We start from the raw sequence: 25,389 nt of genomic DNA on the forward strand, positions 1-25,389 counted from the left end.
ATGCAGATGGGTGCTCAGGTAAGAAACATTCTTCATTGTTTTTTCCCTATACACATTCTCTCTCTCTCTCTCTCTCTCTCTCTCTCTCTCTCTCTCTCTCTCTCTCTCAGAGGCTGCAAATTTTGCTTTGTCATTTATTAAGTTTTATCTTCATTGACTCTCTCTCTCTCTCTCTCTCTGTCTCTATCTATCTCTATCTCTCTCACAGAGGCTGCAAATTTTGCTTTGTCATTTATTAAGTTTTATCTTCATTGATAGCTACAAAATTATGTGTACATGTTCGTAATCCATTTCTTCTTCTTTTTTGTATGATGTAGGAGATTTTTGCTGTTCTTGTAATCTTAAGCATAGCTCCATTCGGATTCAGCTACCATAACGTGTTCAATGTTCTCAACTTTGGAGCAGTTGGGGATGGCAAAAGGGATGACACTGAAGTATACTTCTTCTAAACACATCTTAAACAAATTTGTTTATTCCTAAACCATCTTAAAAAAATTCTAGTTGAAAATCACTTGTACACATCCATCCACAAAGAGTGACAATTCTCTCGAGTTTTCTTTGAAAATGAATCTTCTTTTCATGTTTCTTAAATCAGGCGTTCAAGAAGGCATGGGCAGCTGCATGTAGTGTTAGACGCTATTCTACACTACTCATTCCAAGAGGCAAGACATTTCTTGTGAACTCCTATACATTCACCGGAAAATGCAAAGCTTCACGCATTTTTTTTATGGTAAATGATTCTACCTATGCTACCACGATGTTAAAAAAAAATGTTAATTCATATTCGTTCGAATTTCATGGTCAGAGGTTTGTAAACTAAACCTTGGGAAATTATCACTTGGTTGGCATTACATCATAATTGTGAGGTTTGGCTTCTCTCTGTCAAACGCCTAGCCAATACTCCCGAAAAGACCGACCTGTTAGAGAACGTAAAGCCAAGTACCTAACCTATCACTGGTGGACGGAACCACCTAACTCTTACACTCTCATCATCAACACAAAACTTCCTTTTCTTTTGCCTATGAGTTTTATGTTTATTATTTGAATGCAGCTTCAAGGGAATCTTGTTGCCCCTCCTCGTGGCCGCATCTCGAATGTCAAATCTTGGATTACATTTTATTCAGTCGATTCACTCACTATTACCGGATCAGGGCATTTGGATGGTCAAGGTTATTCTTGGTGGCCTAAAGAATGTTTTGTAAAACCAGAGGTGGGAATTCTTGATTCCAACCAAGGTGTTAAAACATCAACAAATAATGAGTTTAATTTCTATGTTCAATTTTGAATTTTGCTCACAAGTTTTTTTTCTCGGTTCCCATTCTCCAGGGTTGCCAGTATATTGGTTATGAGAGACCAACTGTAAGTCTTCTAAACTGAAATCTGCAAAATGATAAAAATACCCCTAATTTATAACATCAAATTACTCTTCTAATCGTTTTTGTTGTTATTGGGGCCAAAGTTGTTGTCCTTTGAGGGTTGCAACATGCTCAATGTCAATAATGTGAGGTTGATCAACAGCCCAAGAAACCATATCACTGTGGATGGATGCAACCAAGTCTCCTTCTCTGGCATCAGCATATCAGCCCCAGAGAAATCCCCAAACACTGACGGTATAAACATCGGCAATTCAGGTTTCATCAAAATCACAAATGTGAACATTGCATCAGGTTGATTTTGGCCCTTACAACTCTTCATTTTGCCTGTGATATTCTTGTTTGGTTTGTAGTCTTCAAGCTCATGTTGATGGTGTCATACTCCAGGTGATGACTGCCTCTCTTTTCTTCCTGGAACCAACAACGTTAATGTGAGCCACATCACTTGTAACCCAGGTCATGGAATAAGGTTAGTTCTTGTTTTAACAACTCTACCAACATTTCTCATAGAGGCAACTCATGTTTGTGCTGCATAAACACATAAACAAAGCTTTATATATGCATAAGAGCATCATTTTTATACTACATAGAAACATGAACATGTGAAAGAAATTCAAGAATAACCTTAGTTGTTCTGTGTAGTATTGGGAGCATATACATTGGAAAAGTGGAGAAGGTGTTTGTGGAGCACTGTACTTTGTCAAACACACAGAATGGAGTGAGGATCAAGACTAAACAAGTAGGAAAGACAACCCATTACTTCCATGACTTTTCAAAAGGTTTATTAATAATTGTTGGACTCATATTCCTATATGTTTCAGGGAGGTTCTGGATATGTAAGGGATATACATTTCAATGACATTCAAATGTATTCAGTTTCAAATCCCATCATCATCGATCAATACTATTTCAGCCCAATAAACCTTGTAAGAGCTCAATCTCTCTGCTTCTAAAGTTCTCCATCATTTTGAAGATTTTGCATGACTTGGGTCCATTTGTTTTTCCTTCCAAAACTGGATTGAAGACCTCTGCAGTTGAAATAAGCAATGTGGAATTCAGCAGCATCCGAGGGACAACGCAAGGAGATTTAGCTATCAAACTAGCCTGTAGTCAGACTGTTCCATGCAAAGATATTCGTTTGAATGACGTGAAACTCAGATCAGTTGTTCCCCATAAGCATGTATACTCTTATTGCCTCAGCATCCATGGACCTCGATGCCCCAACTGCTCTCCCCAAGTTCCATGCCTGGGATGATGATTTCTTTTCATGGTGTTGCTAGTAATAGATTTGACTAGAGTTACGAACCAGGTTGGAAAATTGGTTTATAACAAAGCCTAAAGGGAAGCATTGTCCCCCTTCATGCAAAAATAGGTGGCCACTAGAAAAGTGTCTCACCCACCATATTATATTATTTTTATCTTAGTAGTTTATAAATTTTAATTTCCTATTGAGGTAAATTAATGGTAATTAGGACAAAATCATTTATTAGATTCTAGGTGTATTTATATTTGGTCAAATTTGAAAATACGACATCCAATAGGGTTATATTTGAAAATATAGCATCTGAACCATATTCTAAATTTTAAAAATCATATATATCATTCATTATACAAAATATATCCAACCTAACTGTAAAAAATTTTATTCCTAATAATTTTTTTGGTATTCTAAAACGATTGAGACATACAAATTCCGCCAATTCATCATGATCCACATCACTTGCCAAGGAAGCTTACTCGCCATCCACGTCATCGGTTTAAGCTAATTTTCAAACTAATTTCAAGAGAAGAAAAAAAAAGTCATCCATGATAGCTTGTCGATTGTCTTTGGAAGAAAAGTAAACTTGAATTTGAATACTTATCAATCATTAATGTCCTCAATTTGTTACCTTTTCAGTAGTATTTTGGTCAATAACTAGCATCTAAGAGAATGAAAAGGCTTTTACAATAAAACCATGCCTCAATATGAACATGGTAGTGAAGCATTTCATTTATAACAAAGCATATTAAATCATAACATAATAATAATACTAAATAAATAATAAAATAAAAAACAAACACTTCCTCCAAACTAGTCAATCTCTTGTCCAAACATTTGCTTTAGTCACTAATAAAAAAAGCTCTTGGTTTAGTAAAACCTAAAATTAATATGAGAATTTCAATGAGTCATTTTATTGTTAAGAAATCATTTTTTTTAATTATTCTTAATTTTACCTAATTTACATTTTAGCAATTACAAACTTAGTTCAAATATGAATATTAATGATCTAATATCTTGAAAATTTATGAATCTATAACCTAATATTAGAAGGCACCTTAAAAAATGAACCCATCATTTTATAAGAATACAAAATTGTAGTCCTACCCTTTTCTTTCTAAAAACACATCTTTCTTATGCAAAAAAAATTCTTAAAATTAAATATACAGTCAATTGCATAAAAATAGGTTAATTACTTAAATACTCTTGAAATGTTGCATAGATAGATGTATGTCCCTAAGCATCCATATTAATACCTATAATAAAAATACTTACATACCCCTATTATCAGATTCCATTGTAAATTCAAAGAATAACACTTACGTAACTCATCTAGGGTTCACTCAACTTAGATAACCGAAATCAAACCGCGTATTTGTGTCATAATTGCCATCTTAAACTAAATTTTCAAGTGGGTTGACAATAATTGTAACGGTATTTTGGTCTTTCTAATGATACAATTGGAACCCACCTTTCCAAAACCTATCCAAGTATCTAGGGTTGCAATTTGAGACTACGGTATTTTAGTCAAAATTTTAGAAAGCTCTTTAAATTAAATACATCATTAATTACTTAAAATGATTATTTAGTTAAATAATCTTGAAATATTGCATAAATTCATATAACCCCTAAGAATCCCTACTAAATATTTTATGCTTAGGTGCACCCAATTTTCATTTTTAGCATCAAAATTTAATTGAATTACTTAAAAATTGATTTTTTATTATTTTTTATTTATTTATTATCCTATACATTTATGATGATATTATTTGAACTTTTTTATAAATATTGAGTAATAAAATTGATATACTGATAGATAGAAAAAAGTCAGGTGCAACCAATGTCCAGCCTCCTTTCTCCCTGCTTAAATACGCTTATAATATAACTAAGATGTTTTACATACCTGTAGCATTAGATTTTATTAATTAATTCTAGATTATAGGGTTGTAATAACATCTTAAACTAGATTTTTAAGTGGGTCCTACATTGTTAAAGGTTCTTTGGCCTGTTCTGTGCTCAATTAGGACTAACCTTCCCAACAGTTTCTGAACATATCTTATCCTATCTTTGCATTCATAACAAACAAGAAACCATGGCATTTATCACTGTTGTTACAAACGGTTAGCTCAAACATGTCTGAACCTTAGCAACCTGGCCCTTAGATTCCTGCACCACATGGGTTTACTATTTGCTGGAAGAGTCATCCCCATCAGTCTTACTGTCATTTGCTGCAGAAGTGGTTTTTTACTTTTCACTCAACCTGATCCAGATAATTCAATTCTGGGTGTTTCATTTGCTGGAAAGGTTATCTTCATCAACTGTCTGCTAACCAGAAGTTTAGTTTTGCTATAAATTTGGCTTAATTGGTGCTTTATGGAACATATCCACCTAAGATTTGTGATACAAAGAGAAGGGGCAGTTCATTGGCATGAAAATGGGTGCTGTGGTAAGAAGTCAATTTCTTTCTCTCTTCAGTTTGTCCTGGGCTACCACTTTCTAGTTTTATCACAAAAGATAACATAGATTAAGATTTTTTTGAATACTAGGTACTAATTTGTTTCTCTATCTGTTTTCTGTCTTTGTTTGTTGCTACAATGCAGGAGGTTTTTGCGATTCTTGTAGTCTTATGCGTATCGCCGTCTGTTTTTGGCAAATTCAATGTTGTCAACTTTGGGGCAGTGGGAGATGGAAGAACAGATGACACTGAAGTATATTTCTCCTAATCACAACTAAAACAAGTTTTTTAGACTAGAAAACTTGTTTAAAAGCGATAGAAGATGCTTTTCTACTTGAAAATCACTTGGTTGCATGGAGGCATCCATGATTTCTTATTAATGAGCATCTTTCTTCTGTGTATTTATCATCAGGCATTTAAGAAGGCGTGGGCAGCTACATGTGGGGCTCCTGGTGCCTCTTCTACCCTAATCATTCCAGGAGGAAGGACATTTCTTTTGAACACTATTATGTTCACTGGCAAGTGCAATGCTTCAAGCATTTACTTCAAGGTAAATGGCTCTGCCAAGCAATCATAATGCCTCAGAAAAAACTCAAACTTGGGTGTAATCTGAAGATCACTAGTTTGCATACTCTTAATTCTTATTCATTTAACATGGATGCAGCTTTATGGGAATCTAGTTGCCCATGCTCGTGACAGATTTATTCGCATGGGTTCATGGATTACATTCTTTGTGGTGGATTCACTCACAATCACTGGTTCTGGGCAGATGGATGGTCAAGGTTCTTCTTGGTGGCCAAGGGAATGCCTAGAAAGGCCTCTTCAGGCAAGTACCTTGTGTTTCCGGTAAAGTAAATGGAACGCTAAGGAAAACTAGATACTAGACTAGACTCACAAACTAGTTGTGGAAAGACAAGGTCTTCTCTCATGACAGCATGACTATCACGTCGCCAAGGCTGAGAGGGTATCCTTGTCACGTCTCAAGTCTGGCTTGAGACTCTAATCTGATATCTAGTATACCTAAATTGTATCAACATGTCAAAACACAAACTAATAACCAGCTTGGTCTTTTATGTCTCCAAGGTATTCATGCAGTTGTATAAATGTGATTTTAACTTCTTAGTTGCTCACAAGGTTCTTTTGTTTTCTTTGTTCCCATGCTCCAGCCCTGCAGTAATGTGATAAGCCGTCCAACTGTAAGTGTTCTAAGCAGAGTTTTCTTTCCAATTACATAAATGCAAAGGAGACTACAGACAACAAACTAGTCATGTACAATGAAAAACAAAAGTGCCCTAAAATATAAATGTCAACTCACTTAACAATAACTTTGTAACTTCCATCAGAGTAAGCATTACTTGATTTCTTAACTATATCAAAGGCATAACCTAAATACCTCAATGTTTAACAGCATAAGGCTGAGAGTAACTGGATACTCTAGCAGAAGTTAGACTCTTTCCTTCATTAGCTGAAAGCACTCTGACTTTCTTTCTTTGTTTCAAAGTTAATGTCCTTTGAGAGCTGCAACAAGCTTCAAGTTAGTGGAGTGAGGTTGATTAATAGTGCAAGGAACCATGTCACCGTGGATGGATGCAACCAGGTTAACTTCTCTGGCATCAGCATATCATCCCCAGGCAATTCCCCCAACACTGATGGCATAAACATTGGCTCCTCAAGTAATGTCGTAATCACGAATTCATTCATCGAATCAGGTAGTTTGGCTCTAACAACTGCCACCATCTAGTTTCTTTTTCGCTATCAGTGACATTCTTATTTTGTTTGCAATTTTCAAGCTAATGATAAGGGGATCATGCAACAGGGGATGACTGCATCAGTTTTCTTCCTGGGTCCAACAAAATTCTTGTCAGCCACATCACGTGTGGCCCAGGTCATGGAATAAGGTAACTTCCTCACCTACATTTCTTACAGAGGCATTTCCACGAACTGTTCTCTTCACGGATATTATAAACACATAAAATCTCTTATTGTGCTACTAAAAAACATAAACACATGTAACATAATTCAAGAATAAACCTAATTCTCTGTGTAGTATTGGGAGCATGGATGCAGGAGAAGTGGAGGATGTGCGGGTGACTAATTGTCATTTCAAAAACACACTATTTGGAGCGAGGATCAAGACTAAACAAGTAGGAAACGAAACTGAATGCTTCCATTGTTCTGAGAGATGGGTTGCTTTGTACATACTCTTCTTAACATGAGTGGCATCCTGTTTACTGTAGGGTGGGTCTGGACACGTGAAATCTATATCTTTCAGACACATTCGCATGGAATCAGTATACTTTCCCATCGCTATTGATCAGTATTATTTCAGCACTGTAAATAAAGTAAGAGCTTATTCTCATCACATTTAAAGATTATAAAAGAAAAGATAAACAAGCTCACATTCCCATGATGTTCCTGACTCGGGCTGATTAATGCAAAAATGGATTGAAGACCTCTGCAGTAGCAATAAGCGGAGTGCAATTTAAGAAGTTTCGGGGGACGGGAGCAGGGGATTTAGCTATCAAGTTGGCTTGCAGTGAGACTGTTCCGTGCAGAGATATTCGTCTCAGTGAAATCAACCTGGCATCGGCAACTCCACATAAGCCACTATCCTCTTATTGCCTCAGTGTCCATGGGCCTCAATGCGATGATTGCGCTCCTCCTGTTCCTTGCCTCGGATGAAGATTTGTTTTCTTGATGCTCCTTAAGAAGAAGAAAAAGAAGCTCGAGGGGGGTAGACTCTTTCTATTCAAAATTGATAGATGACAATCGATCACCAGCTTGATCAGGATTAAGCCCATTAATGTCCATAGGCTCAAGCTTTTTATGTACAAGGCTAGGCTAGTTCTGAATCTTAATCCAACATCTCTTAAGTTGTTATTCTTGGTCTCCTTTGGACACCCTTTTTGCAGGTAAATATGGAGCAAATAAAAGGTATTCAATTGCCCATTGCTCTTATAGGAACCTAACCTGACCTGACTCGAAAACTCTGGGGATGGGTTTACATTTCACCCTCATTGGTTGGGAATAGGGTGGTATCATCCTACATAAAGGATAACATGGCTTGCCTATGATGTGTCACTTGATATGGCCTAAGACTCTTCGGGTACTAATGTGGTATAATGACATGACACTCACGTAATTGGTCAAAGTTTACGTGTCATATTTGACTATACACATGTCAAGTTGACAGATCAAAATTAGATATTTATACAAATAAGTTAAAAAATTGGTTATTTATGTGGTCATTCAAAACCCAACCTCAACAGCTTGCATGCATGGAAATCTATTAGTTTCAAGCAAGGCCTGCACTCCATAAAGCAAATAGTCACAAAAGCTCCATTTCCCTCAGAGGCATTTCCACAAACAGTTCTCTGAATGGATGTTGTAAACATTTAAATCTCTTACATAAACACTTGTAAAGAATTCAAGAATAAACTCACTTCTCTGTGTAGTATTGAACTGATCAAAGCTTCTATTTTTCTCAAAGGCTGGTTAATATTATACTTGCTGTTCTTACCATGAATGCCGTTCCTAGTTCCTGCAGGGAGGGTCTGGACAACTCAGAGGGATATCTTCTATGGAGATCCTGATCGACTCAATATGAGATTCTCCTTCCGTTTGAAAGTTCAAAATGGAAAGAAAGAACAAGTGCACGTTCCCTTACGGATTGAAGGCTTCTGCACTTGCTATAAGCAATGTGGAATTTGAGAAATTTATGGGGACGATGATGATCAGGGGATTTGGCTATCAAATTGGTTTGCAGTGAGACTGTTCCATGCAGAGATATTCGTCTCAGTAGAGTTAACCTCGTATCGATCATTCCAGATAAACCCATTATCCTCTTATTGCCTCAGTGTTCATGGACCCAGATCTTCCGACTTCTCTCCCCAAGTTACATGCCAGGGATGAAGGTTTCTTTTCATGGTTCTTCCAAATGGGACGAAGAAGGAAGAAGGGAAGCTACAAACTAATCTTAAAACTCCAAAGATCTTAATTACAGGCCGAATGGAGAAACACAAGCCATGGATTGATGGAAACTAATGAGCTGTTTTAACTAAAATAGAATAAAATTAGTTCCGTTTGCTGCACAGTTGAATATTTTAACTTTCAATTCTTGCTAAATATATATTACGTGAGTATATTGTTTGCTGGTGATGATACTCCCATGAGCTGTTTAGAGTCCTGATTGATTTTGTGTTTGCTATAAAACTGGTTTTTGTGATGCACTTGAAAGACACCCACGCAGAAAAAACTCTCCTAGAGTGTGGAATCGTTCATAGCAATGCAAATGGGTGCAATGGTAAGAAGTTTCATTCTTCATTTTCTTCTTTCTCCACTTTAACTACGTAGACATCTTGAAAGCTAATTTTTTTTTTGTATGATGTAGGTGATTTTCGTTGTTCTTGTAATGTTGAGCATAGCTCCATTCGGATTCAGTTACCATAATGTGTTCAATGTTCTCAACTTTGGAGCAATTGGGGATGCTAAAAGGGATGACACTGAAGTATACTTCTTTTAAACACATCTTAAACAAATTTGTTTATTCCTAAACCATCTTAAATCCACAAACAGTGACAATTCTCTCGAGTTTTTCGTCAAAATGAATCTTCTTTTTGTGTTTCTTAATTAGGCATTCAAGAAGGCATGGGCAGCTGCATGTGGTGTTGGACGCTATTCTACACTACTCATTCCAAGAGGCAAGACATTTCTTGTGAACTCCTATACATTCACCGGAAAATGCAAAGCTTCGCGCATTTTTTTTATGGTAAATGATTCTACCAATGCTACTACGATGTTAAAAAAAAAAAGTTAGTGCTATGTTCATAATTCATATTCCTTCAAAAATTATGGTCAGAGGTTGGTAACCTAAGCCTTGTGAAATTATCACTTTGTTGGCATTACACCATAATTGTGAGGTTTGGCTTCTCTCTGTCAAACGCCTACCGAATACTCTAAAAAAGGCCCGCCTATTAAAGAGTATAAAGTTAAGTACCTAACCCATCACTGGTGGACGGAATCACCTAACTCTGACACTCTCATCATCGACACAAAACTTCCTTTTCTTTTGCCTATGAGTTTTATGTTTATTATTTGAATGCAGCTTCAAGGGAATCTTGTTGCCCCTCCTCGTGGTCGCATCTCAAATGTCAAATCTTGGATTACATTTTATTCAGTCGATTCACTCACTATTATTGGATCAGGGCATTTGGATGGTCAAGGTTATTCTTGGTGGCCTAAAGAATGTTTTGTAAAACCAGAGGTGGGAATTCTTGATTCCAACCAAGGTGTTAAAACATCAACAAGTAATGAGTTTAATTTCTATATTCAATTTTGAATTTTGCTCACAAGTTTTTTTTCTCGGTTCCTATTCTCCAGGGTTGCCAGTATATTGGTTATGAGAGACCAACTGTAAGTCTTCTAAACTGAAAATTATAATCTTGCTACAACTTTTTCCTTGTTTAAAATGCCCTCATTAGTCTTGTAATCGTTTTTGTTGTTATTGGGGCCAAAGTTGTTGTCCTTTGAGGGCTGCAACAAGCTCAATGTCTACAATGTGAGGTTGATCAACAGCCCAAGAAACCATATCACTGTGGATGGATGCAACCAAGTCTCCTTCTCCGGCATTAGCATATCAGCCCCAGAGAAGTCCCCAAATACTGATGGCATAAACATAGCCCGCTCAAGTTTCATCAAAATCACAAATTTGAACATTGCATCAGGTTGGTTTTGGCCTTTACAACTCTTTATTTTTCACGTGATATTCTTGTTTGATTTGTAGTCTTCAAGCTCATGTTAATGGTGGCATACAACAGGGGATGACTGCATCTCTTTTCTTCCTGGAACCAGCAACGTTAATGTTAGCCACATCACATGTAACCCAGGTCATGGAATAAGGTTAGTTCTTGTTTTAACAACTCTACCTACATTTCTCATAGAGGCAACTCATGGTGCTGCATAAGAGCATGTGAAAGAAATTCAAGAATAACCTTAGTTGGTCTATGTAGTATTGGGAGCATATACACTGGAACAGTGGAGAAGGTGTTTGTGGAGCACTGTAATTTGTCAAACACACAGAATGGAGTGAGGATCAAGACTAAACAAGTAAGAAAAACAACCCAATGCTTCCTTGCCTTTTGAAAAGGTTCATTAGTAGTTGTTGGACTCACATTCCTGTATCTTGCAGGGAGGTTCTGGATATGTAAGAGATATACATTTCAAGGACATTCAAATGCATTCAGTATCAAATCCCATCATCATCGATCAATACTACTTCAGTCGAAGAAACCAAGTAAGAGCTCAATCTCTCCGCTTCTAAATCTTCTTCAAAGATTTTGCATGACTTGGGTTGATTTGTTCTTCCTTCCAAAACTGGATTGAAGACCTCTGCAGTTGTAATAAGCAATGTGGAATTCAGCAACATCCAAGGGACAACGAATGGAGATTTAGCTATCAAACTAGCTTGTAGTCGGACTGTTCCATGCGAAGATATTCGTCTGAATGATGTGAAACTTGGATCAATTGTTCCCCATAAGCATGAATACTCTTATTGCCTCAACATCCATGGACCTCGATGCCAGAACTGTTATCCCCAAGTTCCATGCCTGGGATAAAGATAAACCATTTTTTAGTATTAGATTAGACTCTGGTGTTCCATTAACGACGTCAGGAGAGAACTGAGTAATACGGCTGAAATTTAAGGGTAACTTGCTTTAGAGTCGGAAAAGCAGATCCCAATTCTTGTACCAAATTTTTATTAGATTCTATTCAAATCGGCTTCACTCTATGAGTATATTACAATTGATATCAGCCTATTTGTATTGGATTTTTAGGGCATTAAGCCAATTCCTTGTAAAATCATGGGTTTTCTTAGAAAATATTGTGTGACACATTGTAACAAGCTGCTAAAGAAACCATGGTCCATGGTTCAAGTGTGAACATATGGGTTTTCTTAGAAAATATTATGTGACACATTGTAACAAGCTGATATTGGGCTTTAAGTTAAGGAAGTGGAACACCCGATGAGAACCTAATGGCCTGCGCACGCTAGTCACGAGGGTATTTTCGTTAATCTCAGTCCCAAAACTCGATCCATTTCTTGCGTCCGAATGGTGTGATTTTTTTTTAAATAAAAAAAATAATTTTGTGTGTTTTATAATTTTTATTCTCTTGCCATGTCCATCTAGGACAGACACGAGACAGAAAAACCACGGCCGGTGTTGGGGGCGTCCACTGACCTCCGATTGTTTCTTCTCATTTCTCGAAATCTCTGCGGTTGCGCGCGGATTTCTGCAGCTGGAGTTGAAGTTTCTCCACTCTCCAGTATGGTTAGTGCAAACTCTGATTAGGATTGTTCTTGTAATGTTTGAAACAGTTACTGCTGATGCAGTGAGCTGGCTGAGGCGACTTTTTGTTGTGTCTGCTGTTAGATTCCTTTGTTCCGATTTATTACTTTGGTTTCTCGACTATACTTGTGTGTGTTTCTTGTGTTGTTTAATACAATGCTTGAATAAAACCTCTGATGCAAGATTTTTTGCTTGTGTTTGTACTTAATGTTGGAGGAAGGAAGCATTTGTATGCTAATGAATGATGTTTATGGAGTGAGGTTTTATCTGGTGTTACTTCGTTTTTTTCTCGTTGGAAATATGTTTTTCTTCGTTGTTTAAGTATCTTTGATTATGCGAGTTATATGAATGTTTATAGCGAGATAATTGTTTAGATTCTGTTTTTTCTTTTTTCGAAATAAAACTGTAAATTAATTTTGTTAACTTTAAGGAACTTTGTGTGTGCTTGGGGAGGGGGAAGGCGCATTGGAGGAGCTTGGTTCTATCAGTATGTTTTACTTTCTTTTTAGTGGTGATTTCTGATTGAGAAACATATCCTGATTCACAGAATCTTCAGAAGTTTTGCTAGTGATGGAATTTCCATAGTTTCTTTGGAAGAGTGAGAGAGATGGATCTTCGGTGCAATTTCCAGCAAATGAATGCTTACAGTCCTGGTACAAGTTCAAGTACAGGAGCATCAGCTGCTCTCTGTTTAAGTTCGAAGCTCAGACATAGACGGGTTTCTTATTTTCTTCGGGATTCAAGGGTTAAGCATAATACTTCTTTGACAAAGAAGAAAGCGAATGTTTTATCAGTTGGAAGTGGGTATAATTTATGCACATCTTGTGGTGGGGATGCCAATAAGTATATTTTATTTTCATCATCAAAAAGATCTTTGGCTGCCAATTTAACTTGGGTCCAGTGTCAATCAAATGACTCTTTAGGATATGTTGATGGCAATGGCCGTAACTTTGAATCTGTTGATTCTGAAGAGGAAAGTAAAACTAATGCACCAGAAGGCTCAGAGCCAAATAAATCAGAAAAGGAAGAGTCTGAGACACCTAGTTTGGAGGAATTAAGGGAAGTTTTTCAGAAAGCTATCAGAGACCTAGACGTGGCTCGACTGAATAGTTCCATGTTCGAGGAAAAAGCTCAGAAGATATCTGAATCAGCAATAGCACTAAAAGATGAAGCAGAAAGTGCTTGGAATGATGTGACTTCTGCCGTTTCCTCCATCCAGCTGATCATTAGTGAAGAGGCTGCTGCAAAAGAAGCTGTGCAGAAAGCCACTATGGCTCTGTCAATGGCAGAGGCCAGGCTGCAGTTAGCAGCCAAGGCTTTAGACTCTGCCAAGGAGTTGAGATATTCTCCAGGACCGGAGGAACCTGATGTTCTACAGGAGGAGAGGGCCCTTTTGTTTGCTCAGGATGAGTTCAGGGAATGTACAGCAAATTTAGTAAATTGTGAAGCAGAGTTGAGGAAATTACAAAGCAGAAAACTGGAGCTGCAGATAGAAGTGGACAGATTGAGTGGGTTTGCGGAGAAGGTACAGTTAAATGCACTGAAAGCGGAGGAAGATGTGTCAAATGTAATGCTTTTAGCAGAACAGGCAGTGGCATTCGAAATTGAGGCTACACAACGAGCGAATGATGCTGAGATTGCTTTGCAGAGGGCAGAGAAGGCCCTCCCCAGTGCTGATACAATTGTGTCTCCTGAAGAGTCTTCTATTGAGGACGAGGCGCATCAAGATGTTTCCTCTGAGGTTTATGTGGGAAGAGATGAAGTGATCACGGTAGGGGATACTTCTTTAGTTGATGAACCTTCAACAGTACCTGCTTCTGAAGTGAAAGTGTCAACTGCTGAAGAATTAAAACTTCCAGAGGAATTACAAGATCAAGAAAATGGAAAGTTGAGTATGGAATCTTACAAAGAAAGTGAAATTGAAGGGGATAAGTCAAAGGCCAAATCCCCAATGAAAAAGCAAGATCTGCAAAAAGAGTTTGTTAAAGAGAGTTCTGCAGTCATTTCTCCTAAAGCTCTTTTAAAGAAATCATCTCGCTTCTTTTCTGCTTCATTCTTTTCATTTGATGCGGATGAGGAGGAGTTCACTCCAGCTTCCATTTTCCACGGGCTTTTTGCAACTTTCAAGAAGCAAGCTCCCAAGCTTGTTGTTGGGGTGCTTCTATTATGGCTGGGGTATGAATCTTGACAGCCTTTCTATCTGCTTTGTCCATTTATTTTTTATTTTTTTGTTTTTTTTGGGAAGTCACCTTCATTATTATTGGTTTACTTAACATAATTGGACCTATAAAATTTTGTTTTGAATATATTTTAATTTATTGTTACTTGCTGTTGTTCAAGAGGAAATGGCATCAGATGCATCATCAAATTGTATGTTTTATAAATGGCATATGTGTGTAAGCAGCAACAACGTTTGGCTTTGTATTTCTTCCAAAGCAACAATGTTATCATAATCTTGTAGAGTATCATATAGTGGTTACATCTCTTTAGATATTCAATTTATTTGGTATGTCACCCAAATAATAAAAGAAGTTTGGTAAACTTCTCTATTATACTTTTTTATTTTTTTTGCCTTGTAATGTAAACTTCTCTATTAGTTTTTTTATTTGCCTTGTAATGTAAACTTATCTATTAGTTTGTTTTTTGCCTTGTAATGGAATTGCAAATGCCCCTGTCACTCTTGTTTTGTGTAAAAAATTCAATTCTCGATGCTATGATGGGTTCTATGGCTGCTATGAGAGTTATTTAATTTCCTTCATATGAATTAACCTAAAAAATTATGTTTAAGTAGTTGTAAACATGCACTAGAATCATAGGCAAGAGCTGTCCAACAGAAATTTCTGGCACTTTCCAGCTGATGGCTCTGATAAAAAAAAAAAAAAAATTCTGGAGAAGAAGGCGTAGAGCCATGTACTAAAGAATGAGCTTGTGTAGGTAATTGCTCCACTTCTCTTCAGGAAGATAGATCTAAAGGCTTATATATAAACCAGTAATCCTTCCGTAATTTTATTTCGATGGTAATCTCCATTCACAAAAGAAAATCTCGTTATGAATTGCAAGACTAAAAGGCCTTGTTTGTCGCAGTGCCGCATTCCTCAACCGATTTGAAAGGAGATCTCAATTTGTTCAACAGTCAGACATCATCACCACTGGTATGGAAGAAGTAACATCAACTGCAAAGCCTCTGGCGAGGGAGATTCAAAGGATTCCAAAGAGATTAAAGAAATTGATTGAGATGTTACCTCATCAAGAGGTATAGTACCCAGCTTCTGCTTATGTGTGCCAGACCAGCCTAGTGTTATATTAGGTGTATGGTTGGCATCTAACATTGTTAATGAGCCTTAGTAGCTTTATTGACTAGGGCTTCTCCAAGATAGATCAAATTAGGCTTAATGAGTTTGACTTGATAGTTTAGTTCCATGATAGAAGTCCAAAGCGTACCTAGAATTTTCTAGAAGGCTGTTATCTTTGACCAGACTGATTTGTGCCCATGTGGTTGTTTTGGTGCTGCCTATGTTCCTGGGACTAAATGCATTATATTTTGTACTTCTCAAGGTGAACTGGTTGAAAAAAGTGTTTTTATATAGCTCTCTCTTTGTTTGCTAGGTAAATGAGGAGGAGGCTTCATTGTTTGACATGCTGTGGTTACTTCTAGCAAGTGTTGTTTTTGTGCCTACATTTCAAAAGATTCCTGGAGGTAAGCTAGTCTAATTTCAGCCAATCTTAGCCCCTTTCCTTGCCTATTCTACTTTCAGTTTATTGACATGCTATTATTTTTCTTATTGACAGACGTGTCATATAATCAATTAATCACTAGTTCTATGAGTCACAGCCTAATCTGTTTCCTGTTGTGACTTTATGCACATGAGTTTATGAGTTTCCTCTCTGACTATTTGTGGAACTCATGGTATTATGCTCTTTTTGTTAATGTTGCAAGACATTTTAACAAGAATCTACTGGTGCCTAGAATTACTGAGAATCTGTAAAATCATGCAGAATTCATTCCTTACATGTGCGATAGTAGCTAAACATCACTCTTTCAACACTTGTTTGTTTTCTACTTAGTCAGAAGACAAGCACAAAAAATAGAAAAAAACATATATCAAAATAATAGAAAGTAAACATGAAACACTTGAGGGGATTTAGTGGTTTCGAGCTGACACAACCATAAAGACAACTTGTATTGGGAGTTAGGAGTTCATTGCTACTGAGTTTGATAGAATAAGATGCTGAGTTGGTCTATACAAATTGATTAAATCTGATGTAGATGTGGACTGCATTCTCAGCTTGTCTGATTACCTTGTTCTTTTACTTGCCTGGGTGTAGCTTTTCTGGGTGTGGCTGTCTGACCTGCCAAACCTATATCATACTCGTGATTCTAAAGTCCACTTACAACCCACATGAATCTGAAATTTGCTTGGTCTGATTTACAGTTGGATCTGGATTCAGTTCTTTTATATTGGTCAGAGGTAGATCTGGTTCAGATCCTTTCCAATTAAGTTTCTTCTGGAGCTAGATAGATTGGATGCAAGTATTCCCCAACACACCATGGATGCATTCTACTGGGATGATTTGAAGTCCTGGTGAGACTACCTTTCTCTGTGAAGAACAGCTTGAACTTCAGCTAAATATTATGAAGTTCCATTACTTACATGGATGGTGTGGAGCAGAGATTCCAAATCTCCAAGGAACCATTGCTCAAAGATCCAAATCTACTTATCATACAAAAGTCGAAGCCTGTTCCGACATTCATTGGATCTGAATCCAAGTCCACTAACATTGGATTTGGCAGGTTGGGACCCGCAACATGGACCATGGTTTCCATTTGTGGGAAGAGTTGTACTCTGGAAAATGACCTGCCTGAAACAATAGCAGCGGTGAAAATGGCCAATCATATTTGTTTCAATGGTGGCCATATATCATTTAATAATAACAGTGGCTGAATATTACTGAGAAAGGAAAGAAGAAATACAAAAGAAAGAATGGTCTTCTATAAAAAGAGAGGAGGGGAAAAAAAATGTAGAAAAAAACTAAACTAGAGGATCGACAGATTCCAACCACAAGGTATCTACAGAAGCCCCATCCAATAAACAATTTCATAACAATAGGTAATGCTGGAGTCCCTGAGGGTGGCTTGGTGATTGCCCAAGATTTGTCACCTGGGAGTGACCTTTGGTATGACCAGTCTTAAGTCTTTCAGCTCCACCTTTGTAGAATCAATTATGGCCAACAAGCTGGAAAAGGAGATCAAGAAACTACCTTCTGGATCACAGATGCCCACCTTAACTAGCAACGCTGAGAATCACACCAATTAAAAAAAAAAAAAAAAGATCCAGATTCCTTTTAAAGGTTTCATTGAAATTAGCTCCAGGGAGCCAGAGAAGGAATCCAGGATGAGAGATGCTCAACATGGCTCAAACTGCAATTAGCAAAAGATCTCCAAGTTTCACTTAGTATGGAACCCAGAATTTGTTCAAAACTCCTTAAGTCAGTCAGATATTTGACACATTGCAATCCAATTTGACGCACCTAGGGAGAAAATGAAGGATAATACCATCCTCATGAACCATAACTCATCTTGGTTGTTATTTTTGTTGTGTTTACTGTTATATTTTTACTTGGGTTCGGGGGACTCCCTTCATATGCTTGAGATGGATTGAAAGTGGCATTTACACATTGTATCAGTAGTTGTTATTGTTGTTGGTGGTGTTTTTTCTTTCTTCTTTTTATGTGGTGAACAATCTTTGTATTTTTTCTCTACAATTGCCTGTTTTATAGATACTTGACTGAAGTAGCTATCTTCATCCCTTTTGTGCTTGGAATTTTAAATTTTGGTACTGCAAGATCTTATGCACCCTAAGATGAGCAATAGTTGAGGAGGCTTCTTTGATCAAATCATAAGCTGAAAAAGAGGAAAAGGAAAATGAAAAACATGAGAAAATGTGTTTGAAACAACTCCCTCTATGTTGCCTTCAATGATGTGAAAAAATTGAAGTTATTTTATGTGCTTCTGATCCTTGTACACCTAATATGAGTTGACTTGTCTCAGTTCTTTATGTCTTCATGAAAGCATTTTAAAATTTACTATTTTCTGTTTCTCCTTTTTCATTGTTTCTTCTAGCATTTCATGTAATGAAGCAAATGGGTGTTGTCTGAAAATAAGGCAACAGAAACCAGGGGTGACCCTATCGCTCATGTGGGGTGTGTATCAGGCAATAATGTCATATTTCAGTTTAGCTGTTACAGCCGAATGGTGATGCAGGCCTGGTACAGCTCAGCACATGGTGCGTATTGGGTGTATCTTATCGAATTTTGGGATCTAAACACAATACCCTATACATGCCACACTAACAGAAATTTCACGACTTTATTAGGTGTATGTGCTGACGGTTTTTAGTCATGTCTCAACTAGCTTATTACCCTCCAATACTTATTTCTTTCTAATGACACTTGTATATTTGTCATCTTCTTAGGTAGTCCTGTGCTTGGCTACTTAGCTGCGGGGATCTTGATAGGACCTTATGGTCTTTCAATCATCCGTCATGTTCATGGTACAAAGGCCATTGCTGAATTTGGAGTAGTTTTCTTGCTATTCAATATTGGCCTCGAGGTAGATTCCTACGTGTCAGGAGTTCATTTCAATAATATGCATTCATTTCTTTTTCTTTTTATGTGAAAAATACATTAAAATCTGAGATAATACTTTGCAGCTCTCAGTGGAAAGGTTAAGCTCCATGAAGAAATATGTTTTCGGATTAGGCACTGCTCAGGTCTGGTGGTGAAGCTGCAGGCTTCCATATATGTATGGATTCTAGAGTTCTGTTTTCTTGGGCTGATATGCTTCATGATTTCTGACTTTTTCATGCTTAACCAAACAAATCAGGTTCTGTTAACTGCTGTAATGATTGGCGTGGTTGCTCATTATGTTTCGGGGCTTGCTGGCCCTGCGGCAATTGTTATTGGGAATGGCCTTGCATTATCGTCCACTGCAGTTGTCCTACAGGTCATAAGATTTCAGATCCTGTTTTCTTGAGTTTCTCCTTCGTTTCTTTATTCTCTACTGCCATATATGTAACTTCGTGTTGTTGAGCTTCACAGTTGTGTTGAGGCAAAGGTTGACGACCATATTATTGATGAAATGAGCATGTAGTATGTCATCTGATGGAAGTCTTTCAAAATGCATATTTTATCCTCTATGATTCAATGCATCATTTTTTTCCCATTAAAATTGAGTAAAACATGGACAAGCCTTGTTACCGCATAACTTGACATATGTCTTTTCCAAATTGATTGAAGTTGGATCTTCCATTGCCTACCTTGTAGCTAACCTACCGCACATATACAAGTGTTACTACCCCACCAGTTTACCAGTCAAACCTGTTGTATTCAGTACTACTTGCCGACCTGAACTTAAGTTTTCCAGTTATGGTTTCACTTTAATAAATTATTTTTTATGAGAAACTCTTGTACATGTTTACCAATTGGAACCTGTATTTGACCTGAACTGGCACATTGCTGGACTTGTTTATGTATTTGGAGAAAACCCATTCCTGGTTGTAAGGCTCTCGGTTTGACTGCCCTTACATTCCTTTTCCTGTCTTCTCATTCTGTAATCTCTTGTTAGAGCATCTATGCTTTAAAGTTATCAAACTTACTTTGATCTGAACTCTGCCATGGATATATTTTGTTTTCCATAAATGTCTGCTGGAACTACATTCATATAACTTTAAATTGGTAGTTAATGCGTTTGTAGTAGTTATTTCCTGGATGTCCAAGCAGTCTGTCCCACCTTGGAGATTTTGGTACATTTATGATGAAATTGAGTTATGCATTCTTTGCGTCATCTCTTGGCAGCATGTGCTCCCCTTTGCAAATTATATTTCCAATTACTTAGCAATTGCAGGGTCCTGTTGCTGTGGGCAACAAACTCCCTCATGTATTGTGAGGCTCTGGGTTTCTCATCCTCTCCATTTCCGTTCCTTATTAATTAATGCAAAGCAACTTGCCAGTTCAAAACAAATAAGGGGCTATGGTTAATTTATTTTTAATGTAGAAAGGAAATTTTGTAGTTAGTTTATGCATTTTGGTTCTACACCTGCAGGTGTTACAAGAACGTGGAGAGAGCACATCACGCCATGGGCGTGCTACTTTTTCTGTTTTACTTTTCCAGGTATGTCTAAATGTGACTTGATGTGAGCAATTACCCTAAACTTCTAGTAAGACTTCTCTTTTGGTTGTTTTACAAACATGACACTCAGGCATCTATTCCACAAGTTCTATCTTTTTGACTTGGTATTGCTGTCCAAATAGAGCAGCTGAGGATAATTTGATTTACGTGGTCTTATGCACATAAACTTCAATGTGCTCTCTGAATTAAGATTTTGTTATCTCAAGCAAGGATAAAATTTGTTGCGCTCAGGCATGCAACTTGTTTTGTGTTATATTCTTGACATTGTTCCTTGCTGAACATTGTTTGACAGTTCAATCTTTCCATTTTTTAGGACTTGGCTGTGGTGGTTTTGCTGATACTGATACCTCTTATTTCTCCAAATTCCTCAAAAGGAGGGGTAACCATCTCACCTAATTCATTGCTCTGTTTCTATACTCACTGCGTCATGAACTTCTGATGTTGAAGTATATATGACTTCAATTTCATTGCTTTGAATTGTATAAAAACAGATTTTGTAGCAAAATTGCTAAAATCTAAGATGAAGGACCAAAGGAACAGAACTATTAGTGGCAGCTTAAATTATGTTGGGTCCTTAAGATATTACTTTGATGGGCAATGATATGATAAATGTGTTTCAGGTTGGTTTTCAAGCAATAGCAGAAGCTCTTGGATTGGCTGCTGTAAAAGCTATAGTCGCAATCACTGCCATAATTGCCGGGGGCCGCTTGGTATAAATTAGTTGTTCATATCCTCACACTTTTCTTTATTTACATAATAATGGATCTCGTATGTGCTTGTATGCTTGTATGATGTGGTTCATGGACAATTTTCTTAATAATGCTTTTAGCAATCTCTTTCACTCATCTTGCAGCTTCTTCGACCGATCTATAAGCAAATTGCAGAGAACCAAAATGCAGAGATATTTTCAGCCAATACACTCCTCGTTATCTTGGGCACTAGTCTACTTACAGCTAGAGTATGTAGACCCATCTTTTCAAATGCAGCTGTGTTTTGTTTCCAAAGTTAACCCCATGTCTGTTATTGCTGAACAGGCTGGTTTGTCTATGGCACTAGGAGCATTTTTGGCTGGTTTGCTTCTGGCAGAGACTGAGTTTTCTCTACAAGTTGAATCAGATATTGCTCCATATCGCGGCCTCCTCTTGGGTCTATTTTTCATGACTGTATGTATTTCATCTCATAATTTCTACTATAAGTGCTCATGCCTTTTTCTGAACAAAATATAATGTTATAATTTTCTTTGCTTTCTGTGATGGATCACAGGTTGGAATGTCTATCGATCCAAAACTCCTCTTTTCGAACTTTCCAGTCGTTTTGGGAACTTTGAGCTTGCTAATAGCTGGAAAGACTATATTGGTTGCTTTAGTAGGCAAAATATTTGGTGTTTCAAGCATAGCTGCAATAAGAGTTGGCCTTCTTCTTGCTCCTGGTGGAGAATTTGCATTCGTAGCATTTGGGGAGGCAGTGAATCAGGTTTAGCCTTGTTCTGAACTGTCACAAACTTTAGTGCTTTGTCATGCTTATGAAAATCTGTATATTAAGTTTTGTATCTCTCTCATGTTATTGGAAATTTATATTTGTCACTAGACATGTTCAAATAAATGGACATACAGAGTAGTCTTTGTGGCTATGGCAGTTATAATCCCTTGCCTGGGTTATTAAAGGACCTAGTCTAAAAAAACTTTAAACAATGACTCCCGATAAACACTACTTACTCCTTCCTCTCCAAGTGTCATTTCAATTTCATAGTCATATACAGCTTGAGACCTTTGTGTGTAGCCATCAAAATATTTTTCTGTTTCTCATATCTATTTATTGAATAGACATTGTTTTCCTTTTAAACGCATTGGACAAAGTATATGTTGGAAAATAAATTACTTATCCCTTTAAACTTTTTACCTATTATTTTTAGAAGGGGGTCTGTCATCACCTTCACCATCTTCTGTATTAATTGAACCTTGACCCTCCAAGAACGTATATTCTGTTGCTCAAACTATCTGATACTTTTGATCATTGTATTTAATGTGAGAAATATTGTGCAGGGTATAATGTCTCCTCAACTCTCTTCTTTGTTGTTTTTGGTCGTCGGGATCTCGATGGCACTCACACCATGGTTAGCGGCTGGCGGTCAATTGATTGCATCTCGGTTTGAGCAGCATGATGTGCGAAGTTTATTGCCTGTTGAAAGTGAGGTAAAACTACCGTGTCTTGCATGAAACTACTGTATGGAGACCATTCTGACAAAATCTCATTTTTTGTGTTGTTTATTGAACTCTTTGTTGCCTTCATTGAAGCAAATTGTAAAGATGTTTTTGGATATGCTATCCATTTTAAATTAAATGCTGCTGCATCTCAAATATTCTAAATGTCTGTGTATCATATGTGCTTGCAGTCATGAAGCAATAAAAAGGTTCTGCATGATTTAGTTGCTTTTCAAATATTATTATTTATTATTCTCTTGCTGATGTTCTACATGCATGCTTTGCTATATTTCTGAATGATTTGTTACTATTATGGCCCTCGGTGATAACACTGCATTACACAGGAACAATGCAATCATTATTCCCATTTGATCTCTGATGCTTTTGCATGTATTTGTGTCTTCAGACAGATGATCTCCAGGACCATATTATTATATGTGGATTTGGAAGAGCTGGCCAGGTTTGACATGATCCCTTTTTAAGATCACATATTTCTCATGTTTCTGTAGACATTTATTGATGTGAAGTATAACCGTATTCTACTTTACTTGCTTTAGATCATTGCACAGCTTCTTTCGGAGCGACTGATTCCTTTTGTTGCTTTGGATGTCAGGAGGTAACATCCTTTCATTAAGAGTATTGTGGATGTTAATCCGTAAAGTGAACCTACTTCTTGATATGATACGATGCCTGTTTGCTTTAGCTACCTTATTTCAGTAAAAATGTGTGAAGTTAAGAGTATATGCCTATATTGCGAAGATCAGCTGACATGTATTTTCTCGACATCCAGAAATATGCTTTAAATCATGACAATCAGATGTTTTTCTCTTATTAATGGTCACTGAGTTTAGGCCAAAATTTGCATTGTTCATTCTCATTTGTAAAATTTGTGACCAGGGTTCTCCTATGAGTTTTGAAACTTGTACCATTTTTCATTTGACTTATTTGGTATGTCCTGCCTTGTACAAACCAGATGCTATGCAAAGCAATTCTATTTCTACTTTCATCTTCAAGATCACACGCTCATTAATAATATCTGATGAGGTCAAATGACTTGAACTTGCAGTGATCGAGTGGCAGTTGGACGTGCACTTGACCTTCCTGTATATTTTGGTGATGCAGGGAGCCGAGAGGTAATCAGGCTAGTCCTATAGCTACTTGTTCTTTGTATATTCTCTGATACTTCTTTCTTTGAAAACTTATTGTTAGATCCTCCACAAAATTGGTGCTGAGAGGGCTTGTGCTGCTGCAATAACTTTAGACACCCCAGGTGCAAGTTACCGGACTGTTTGGGCTTTGAGCAAATATTTTCCTAATGTGAAGACATTTGTTCGGGCCCATGATGTGGACAGTGGCATCAACTTGGAGAAGGCTGGGGCCACAGCGGTATTGCCTAAAGATCCCTTTTTAAGAATGAAACTCAAATATATGATTTTGACCAAGAACTTTCTGATCTATTTGTTCACTTCAGTAGTCTAATTCACTGATCTTAAATGTAGAGAAGTTCGTATCATGGCTGATGTATTACCTTTTATGCGTTTTAGGTGGTCCCAGAAACTCTGGAGCCCAGTCTACAGCTCGCAGCTGCTGTTCTTACACAGGTACCTATGGGATTTCTCCATTAGTTTTTATTGCTCTGCTCCATGCCTGTAAGAAAAAAACGGCATGCAGTAATAGCATTTGAAAAAAAATTCTGATCTTTTCTACAATAGAAAGGCTGCTATTAAAAGGAATAAGCTCTTCCTTGCAGTTTTAGTTGGTCAGCCTTCTTTCGTTTGTTTTAAACTACAAACGGTTGCTTCTCATGCAGGCTAAGTTGCCAACCTCAGAAATTGCAGCAGCAATCAACGAGTTCAGATCACGCCATCTCTCTGAGCTTTCCGAGGTATGCGGATACACAAGTCGACATCATTCTCCCTTGTGTTAACAAAATTTTCCTCAAACCCTTTGTTTGCCAACTAATAAAATCCCAATCTTGTTTGTAGCTATGTGAAGCGAGTGGAAGCTCGCTTGGATATGGCTTTTCAAGGGTCATGAGCAAGCAGAACAAGCCGCAAATTTCCGATCCTGATGAAAACCAAGTAGTTGAAGGAACACTCGCGATATAACCCAAATACAGGATGAAATAAGACTATTTGTAAATGACATTGACGTGAACAATATCTGTACAGCAGGTAGTTCGTTTCATTGATGCAATTGTGCAATTGTACAGAATTATAGAAAATGAATAAATCCTACTTGTTTTTGTCTTTTTTGATAAACCCTATTTTTGAGCTTCTACTCGATCTCTTATTCATGGTTTTTTCTACAGGTAGCTTTAAATCGATTTCTGAAGAAAAGCATTGGTGGCATGGCCTCCCCTTTGGCATTTATGATTTTCTTCTCGTCAGGACAGATAAGTTAGCATGACTGTTTTTATCTTGGTTTTCTAACCGAGAATAGAGAATCTAAAAGTTGAATCAGGTGAGTTGGATTAGTACTCGTCTGAGTTAGGGCGGACTCGCTTATTTTACAAGAGTTAAAATCTAAAAGTTGGATCAGGTGAGTCTCTTCGGAATTATCAATTAT

At 37.2% G+C, this 25,389-nt stretch overlaps 4 protein-coding genes across 4 annotated transcripts; all 4 read left to right on the forward strand.

Moving 5' to 3' along the window:
• On the forward strand, positions 1-2,628 carry LOC137938547 (probable polygalacturonase At3g15720). The gene is made up of 10 exons (XM_068783497.1): positions 1-18; positions 318-434; positions 596-730; positions 1,052-1,210; positions 1,327-1,359; positions 1,460-1,667; positions 1,761-1,842; positions 2,016-2,112; positions 2,195-2,299; positions 2,347-2,628. The coding sequence occupies exons 1-10, from the start codon at positions 1-3 to the stop codon at positions 2,626-2,628; spliced, it is 1,236 nt and encodes a 411-aa protein (XP_068639598.1).
• Positions 2,629-5,019: 2,391 nt separating this feature from the next.
• On the forward strand, positions 5,020-7,847 carry LOC137938548 (probable polygalacturonase At3g15720). The gene is made up of 10 exons (XM_068783498.1): positions 5,020-5,077; positions 5,232-5,339; positions 5,499-5,636; positions 5,751-5,912; positions 6,253-6,282; positions 6,588-6,795; positions 6,903-6,984; positions 7,134-7,230; positions 7,324-7,428; positions 7,538-7,847. The coding sequence occupies exons 1-10, from the start codon at positions 5,060-5,062 to the stop codon at positions 7,766-7,768; spliced, it is 1,179 nt and encodes a 392-aa protein (XP_068639599.1). The 5' UTR covers positions 5,020-5,059; the 3' UTR covers positions 7,769-7,847.
• Positions 7,848-9,377: 1,530 nt separating this feature from the next.
• On the forward strand, positions 9,378-12,435 carry LOC137938549 (probable polygalacturonase At3g15720). The gene is made up of 10 exons (XM_068783499.1): positions 9,378-9,389; positions 9,477-9,593; positions 9,720-9,854; positions 10,191-10,349; positions 10,466-10,498; positions 10,602-10,809; positions 10,903-10,984; positions 11,095-11,191; positions 11,274-11,378; positions 12,274-12,435. Exons 1-10 carry the CDS (start codon positions 9,378-9,380, stop codon positions 12,433-12,435), a joined length of 1,110 nt encoding a protein of 369 aa, XP_068639600.1.
• LOC137939090 (K(+) efflux antiporter 2, chloroplastic-like) lies at positions 12,295-25,368 on the forward strand. Its single transcript, XM_068784280.1, has 22 exons — positions 12,295-12,414; positions 12,980-14,607; positions 15,517-15,685; positions 16,039-16,129; positions 18,906-19,042; positions 19,143-19,202; positions 19,316-19,435; positions 20,534-20,602; positions 20,934-20,999; positions 21,241-21,330; positions 21,474-21,578; positions 21,655-21,783; positions 21,884-22,093; positions 22,663-22,812; positions 23,228-23,281; positions 23,379-23,437; positions 23,888-23,954; positions 24,031-24,207; positions 24,366-24,422; positions 24,632-24,706; positions 24,807-24,995; positions 25,133-25,368. Exons 2-21 carry the CDS (start codon positions 13,040-13,042, stop codon positions 24,927-24,929), a joined length of 3,576 nt encoding a protein of 1,191 aa, XP_068640381.1. The 5' UTR covers positions 12,295-12,414; positions 12,980-13,039; the 3' UTR covers positions 24,930-24,995; positions 25,133-25,368.
• The last annotated feature ends 21 nt before the right edge of the window (positions 25,369-25,389 follow it).

Source organism: Aristolochia californica, unplaced genomic scaffold, assembly GCF_029961685.1.
Source record: "Aristolochia californica isolate CCGP_79_NKW_82.1479 unplaced genomic scaffold, dmAriCali1.0.hap1 SCAF_8, whole genome shotgun sequence".
NCBI lineage: Eukaryota > Viridiplantae > Streptophyta > Magnoliopsida > Piperales > Aristolochiaceae > Aristolochia > Aristolochia californica.

Bases quoted from the DNA above. Each gene is read 5' to 3' on its own strand.
- LOC137939090 (XM_068784280.1), top strand. From the start codon at position 13,040: ATGGATCTTCGGTGCAATTTCCAGCAAATGAATGCTTACAGTCCTGGT. The intron at 15,686-16,038 runs GTATAGTACCCA...TTTGTTTGCTAG, and splicing joins AGATGTTACCTCATCAAGAG to GTAAATGAGGAGGAGGCTTC. The intron at 22,094-22,662 runs GTTTAGCCTTGT...AATATTGTGCAG, and splicing joins TTGGGGAGGCAGTGAATCAG to GGTATAATGTCTCCTCAACT.
- LOC137938548 (XM_068783498.1), top strand. The intron at 5,637-5,750 runs GTAAATGGCTCT...ACATGGATGCAG, and splicing joins CTTCAAGCATTTACTTCAAG to CTTTATGGGAATCTAGTTGC. The intron at 7,429-7,537 runs GTAAGAGCTTAT...AATGGATTGAAG, and splicing joins ATTTCAGCACTGTAAATAAA to ACCTCTGCAGTAGCAATAAG.
- LOC137938549 (XM_068783499.1), top strand. The intron at 10,350-10,465 runs GTGGGAATTCTT...CCTATTCTCCAG, and splicing joins AATGTTTTGTAAAACCAGAG to GGTTGCCAGTATATTGGTTA. The intron at 10,985-11,094 runs GTTAGTTCTTGT...TGGTCTATGTAG, and splicing joins AACCCAGGTCATGGAATAAG to TATTGGGAGCATATACACTG.
- LOC137938547 (XM_068783497.1), top strand. The intron at 1,211-1,326 runs GTGGGAATTCTT...CCCATTCTCCAG, and splicing joins AATGTTTTGTAAAACCAGAG to GGTTGCCAGTATATTGGTTA. The intron at 1,360-1,459 runs GTAAGTCTTCTA...TTGGGGCCAAAG, and splicing joins TTGGTTATGAGAGACCAACT to TTGTTGTCCTTTGAGGGTTG.